Below are 5247 nucleotides of genomic sequence, written 5' to 3'. Positions count from 1 at the left end.
ATCTCATGCATGCCATGCATATGGAGTTGACCATGTGAATGGGCTTGGTGGCTGACAGGAAATTGATGAAAAAGGGTGCCAGCAACCAAAACCCAACAACTTACTACAAAGGTGGGATTCAATCTCTGAGACTGTGATTAACTGGGCATGGAGGACAGGGCGTCGACCCGTTGGCTGGGCAGCTGAGGTTGCTGCCAGCCCACCCGAGTTCGAGTCCCGGCATGGACGCGTGGTGCTCACGGAGTTTCTTCTATAAAAAAAGCCAACGAGGGTTAGTCCTTAGGTTGGTCTCATTTTTTTTTGACTACCTGGGCATGCATGCATGGATCTAGTGGCATGCATGTACATCTAGTTGACCATGCATATCATCCATAGAAGGTTCAGCTAATATGTTGAGCAATCACTCAGATCAGGCCCTATCTACTTCCAAACAAACATCAAACTCAGGTCGGCCAACTAATCATGCATGATGCATGCCAGCGTCCCACGTACTAGAAATAATTCATCAGCATACATGTATGCATGGAAGCGAGATGGAAGAACCAATGCATCATGCAAATAATTAAGGCAGTATACATGCATGCATCAATCCCATCAAATCAATGTATACGTACCAGTACATACTCTCGACCAGCTATACACATGTAAGCAAGAACTTGTTGTTGAATATAAGTAGTATATTTTTGGATACATGCACACGCACTAAAATAGCACTATATATATATCTTCAAGCAAGCCGACACAATTGATCGATGCGAACATACAATTAGTAGTACAAATTCACATACATATCCATATGTAGGTGTACAGGGCAAATATAATTGTTACAGTGCATATGCATGTCATTGTGCGTCCACGTCGACGCGGTACACCACGACGAAGCACGGCAGGATGGCCCTGGGGTTGGCCACGAACAGCTCCTCCAGCACCCCGTACGCGCCGCCCGCGTCGTCGCCGGCCACCGAGTCGAACGGCCCAGCCTCAACCTCCTTCTCCTCCCCATCCTCGTCCCCGTCCCGCCGTCGCACCTGCCCGGCGATCACCCGGCACACCAGCATCGCCCGCCACCCCGGCGCTCCCACCGCTTCGGCACCGCAGACGTCGTGCGCGCGGCCGCTGCTCGCTGTGGTGCGCACGCCCAGCGGGTGCGCGCCGGCCCAGGGCGCGAACCCGTGCCGGATCGCCGCGCACACCCCGCACGCCGCGGCCGCCGTCTTACCGTCGGCGTCACCATCGTCGCAGGACGCGCACAGCGAGGTGGAGCCGTCGGCGCCGAGCTCGCAGGCGAGCGCGGCCGGGTGGAACCGCAGCAGCTCGTTGCCGTCGGCCGCGGCGCGCGTGGCGCCGCCGCCTCCCGCGGAGACGTCGGCGCGGCAGCGGGCGCGCACGGCGTCGCGGTAGGCCTCGAAGCGGGCGACGGTGCGGGGCGGGTTGCGGACCTTGAGGATGCGGTCGATGTGGCAGATGGGGCGGTCCCGCTTCTGCCAGCTCGACTTGAAGATGATCTCCACGATGTTCCGCCCGGAGTCCTCCGGCCCCAGCTCCGACACTGCCCACCATTGAACGCCACGGATGCAAAACCTCAATAATTATTTACTCGTAGAAGAAAGTACAACCTAACTAACTGCCCAGCCAGTGATGCGATTAGCAGTAAATTAATTAACAAATTGTGATCACATGCAGTGCATGATCTCAGAGGGCGCGCAGGTCACACCGACAGCGCCATGAAAGCCCGACTGAGATCTCGGAAAGCACCATGCATCATCGGCAACTAAATTAATCAAGCCAAGCCACCGTATCCATCTGTATCTGTGTTGATTAAGGCGGCAGTGTGGGGGGTTGTCCCTGCCTGTGATGCACGGCGCTTTTCAATCAGTACCCCAACCTAAACAGGTGAAAAGTATGTACGTACACCAGTACACCTACCAGTAGTACATGGACATTAAGACCTTAAGGGAGAAGGTACACTGCTGGTACATGTAACGTTCAGCTGCATGCATGCCGCAACAGTAGTGTCAGCAGCAGGCATTAACCATGTTCATGAGACAAGTATGCAATGCAAGATGATGGTCCCATGTATTGCATGAGTGTGTTTTCATGTCTCACTTTCAACATGTACATGCAAAACTTCATCTTTTCTTGTCCTTCATTTTGTGTTCTGTCTCTCAAATAAGTGTACATGCATGTATGCATGCAGATTGCAGACCCAATTAACGTGCTACCAACCGCTATAAATTGAAGGCCCTATAGCATGAATGCACGATGCATGCAGTGGTACACAGCCAGCATATGGGATGGGATTGGGACCTCATCTTGCAGGAGCCTGTAACAGTGGGATTAGCTCCATAATCAATCGACTAGTCGGTGGTGTAACTAGTTTTAATACTGGTCAGTCATGTGGAGTATCCTACTCACTGCGTGCATGCCAACACACTCTCACTGTCTACCTAAAGATACCACCATATCATCTGATAAATTAGTAAGTAAGCAATTGATCTAGCTAGCATGCCATGCCATGCCATGCCATGCTCTTTACCAAGTGCAAGCAACTGATATGATACAGATACAGAAGGATACCCACAATTAGTTATTGTTATCATCTGAGTATATTTAATCAGAGAGTGGCAGTGGATTTGTGCACAAGCTAGCTAAGACAATAGCTTTCTTGCAACCCACAAAAGACAAAGGGAAAGAGGGTGAAAAGGGGGAGATGGTTAGCTTTGATGAGCAGGCAACATCTTCCTAACCCCCTTCTTCTTGTCTCCTCTCCCTATCTATCTCTCACACACATGTACACATGGCAAACCACAAAGGGTGTGTCAAGAAATTACTAAACTAATCCAACCACTAAAGCACTAGATCACTACTATGTATAATATTTTTATAACTTTGTATATATGTATGGCTCCAATGGGTGCCACTGCCATGCATCCCTCTCCATCATTTAATCATGATTAACCCATCATTTTGACCAACTATTAGTTAATTAATTAACTAGTGTATGCCACAGCACAGCACAGATCTCCATCTAGCTAGTATGAGTAGCTTTCCAAGGCCTCCCCCCTCCTCCTCCTCACTAATGGTTCTGGTTAGTAGTTGTACTCCACTATCACACATATGATATGATTTGCACCAGAAAAATCTTCACCACATGCATAATGTTGATCTTCTAGATTTTGCAAAAAATATCAAAAAATCCGACTATTTCACCGCTTTTGACCCCACAGAGAAATGCGGTGAAAATATCAATTCTCACGGTGGCTATGGTTGTGTGCATCGATTGATAGAGACGGGGTTCGGGGTTTCGAGGAATTTACCGGCATGGCGGACGGCTTGGTGCTGCTCCAAGCTGTCGGCCTTGGTGAACACCTCGCCGCACTGCGAGCACGGACACAGCTCCCTCGGCCGAGGGTACCTCCTGAATTTGTTGGCAATTAACACGATGATTAGCACTGATGGCGAAGACTAACCATGGTTAACATCCATGGAGCTTGCTGGTTGATGGCTAATGAGAGGGGTTAGCTAGCTAGGCAGGCGGCAGACCTTGAGACGGGCTCGACGTTGATGGCGCGGCACTCGTAGCAGCCGGAGAGGCCGCGGAGGGAGGACGGGTGCCCGCCGCCGCCCGCCGCCGACGACGAGGAGTGGTGGGCGCGGCGGGAGGAGCGGTTGAGCGGGGCGGTGTCGCGGTGGTCCACGACGACGGAGGCGGCCGAGGAGGCGCCGTCGACGGTGGCCACGTCGCGCATGGAGCAGAGCGACGTCCCCCAGTACCCTCCCGCGCCGGGCCCCCGCGCGAGGGCGGCCGGGTCGTGCACGCGCGCGGCCGCCGTCGCGCTCCGGCAGCTCAGCAGGCTCTTCAGCTGCTCCCACGACGACGCCGGCCGCGCGGGCTTCTGCGCAGCCGCCTTCTTCGAGCCACTGCGGCGTTGACGGTGGTCCTTGGACGCGACGAGCCTGGCCTTGGCGCCGGCGGTGGGCGCGGCGAGGGCGGGGCTCTTCCTGGAAGGCGTCCCGGTGGCGGCAAGATGGCGTCGGCCGGGAGTCCTCGGCGCGGGGGAGAGCGGGGGCGGCAGCGCCGGCGGCTTCTTCTTGCGCTTGCTGTGGTGGTTCTGCGGCTGCTGGCCGCGGCGGCGGTCGGAGGTGTCGGCGGCGGTGGAGGAGGAGGGCAGGAGGAGCGTGGAGAGCGCCATTAATGAAATGGAGGCGAGCTACTGCCAGTATCCGTGTGCTCTCTGTCCGTATGGCGTCTCCGATTTAAAGAAGGCGAGGGAGGGCTGACCTGAGACCTGCTGTGTATATGAAGGCTCTACTCCAGCTACCTCCCCCCTCCCTCTCTCTCTGGGTGTGGGCCCACCTAAAAACCCCAGGAAATGACTTGACTGGAATAGCAACAAATTTGTGGAAATGGGTTTCAAACCCCATTTTCAATAAATAAATGGATATGCTAAAATTCTCGGTCGTCGTCGTCGGAAGAATTGGTAAAACCGATGTCGAAATCAAGCTAGCATCATCGATATGGCATACAAACAAACAAGCACCATGTTCCGATCTTTTCATTTTATGTACCCATTTCTTGGGTGAAATCTCCCAACTATATTGGAAAATGGATTGGTTATCCATAAATGAAAATAAAGAAAGCTTTATTTTGGTTCCGCTTCTTGCTCTAAGCAAAAAGACTTGTCGGAAATCGCCGGTTGGGTTGGTCCGACCAAGAAAGGCATGGGAGTGGAGAGGCAGAAGTGAAAGACTGGCTACGAATAAAGATCCAAAACTGCACACACCCTTTTTAGAGTTATGTATCCAGGATCGGCTGCATGCTCTAGTGTTGAATCGGGTATAGAACCTAGGATGCTTGGTTACAATTCCGAATCCGCTAAACCATCGCTCGGGGAAAAGTATTGTACAGAGCATTAGTACTTATTCTGATCCTTTCCTTATATTTAGATTCTACTAGTTTATTTCAGTCGTAAAGTCAAATTTACAAACTTTAACCAAGTCTATATTGAGAACTATCTATACCTACAACACCAGATTGATACCATATGAAAATATATATTAGCAAAAAAATGGTTGGTATAAATTTGGTCATATTATGGGAAGTTTGATTTCTTTTTAGAAAAAAATTAATACGCAACATATTTTGGGACAGATGGAGTACAATTATTGCACTATATGAAGATATTAAGGTCATATGAATATTTATTATACATGTATGAACATATTACTTAAATCGAACAAAGAGAA

The 5247-nt window shown here is 51.2% G+C and overlaps 1 protein-coding gene across 1 annotated transcript; it reads right to left on the bottom strand.

The window, feature by feature from the left end:
• Positions 1–680: 680 nt before the first annotated feature.
• On the bottom strand, positions 681–4256 carry LOC119347712. The gene is made up of 3 exons (XM_037616289.1): positions 3544–4256; positions 3318–3418; positions 681–1549 (listed from the first exon to the last, which is right to left on the bottom strand). The coding sequence occupies exons 1-3, from the start codon at positions 4191–4193 to the stop codon at positions 843–845; spliced, it is 1458 nt and encodes a 485-aa protein (XP_037472186.1). The 5' UTR covers positions 4194–4256; the 3' UTR covers positions 681–842.
• Between the last annotated feature and the right edge of the window lie 991 nt (positions 4257–5247).

The sequence above is a fragment of the Triticum dicoccoides genome, unplaced genomic scaffold, assembly GCF_002162155.2.
Source record: "Triticum dicoccoides isolate Atlit2015 ecotype Zavitan unplaced genomic scaffold, WEW_v2.0 scaffold74033, whole genome shotgun sequence".
Taxonomy (NCBI): domain Eukaryota; kingdom Viridiplantae; phylum Streptophyta; class Magnoliopsida; order Poales; family Poaceae; genus Triticum; species Triticum dicoccoides.
This window is presented reverse-complemented; position numbering and strand designations above follow the sequence as displayed.

What these genes read in the sequence shown, in the direction of transcription:
- LOC119347712 (XM_037616289.1), bottom strand. Translation starts at nt 4,193, where the DNA reads ATGGCGCTCTCCACGCTCCTCCTGCCCTCCTCCTCCACCGCCGCCGAC. An exon ending in AACGTCGAGCCCGTCTCAAG is followed by an intron (nt 3,419 to 3,543) that starts GTCTGCCGCCTG and finishes CAACAAATTCAG; the next exon opens with GAGGTACCCTCGGCCGAGGG. An exon ending in CCAAGCCGTCCGCCATGCCG is followed by an intron (nt 1,550 to 3,317) that starts GTAAATTCCTCG and finishes AATGGTGGGCAG; the next exon opens with TGTCGGAGCTGGGGCCGGAG.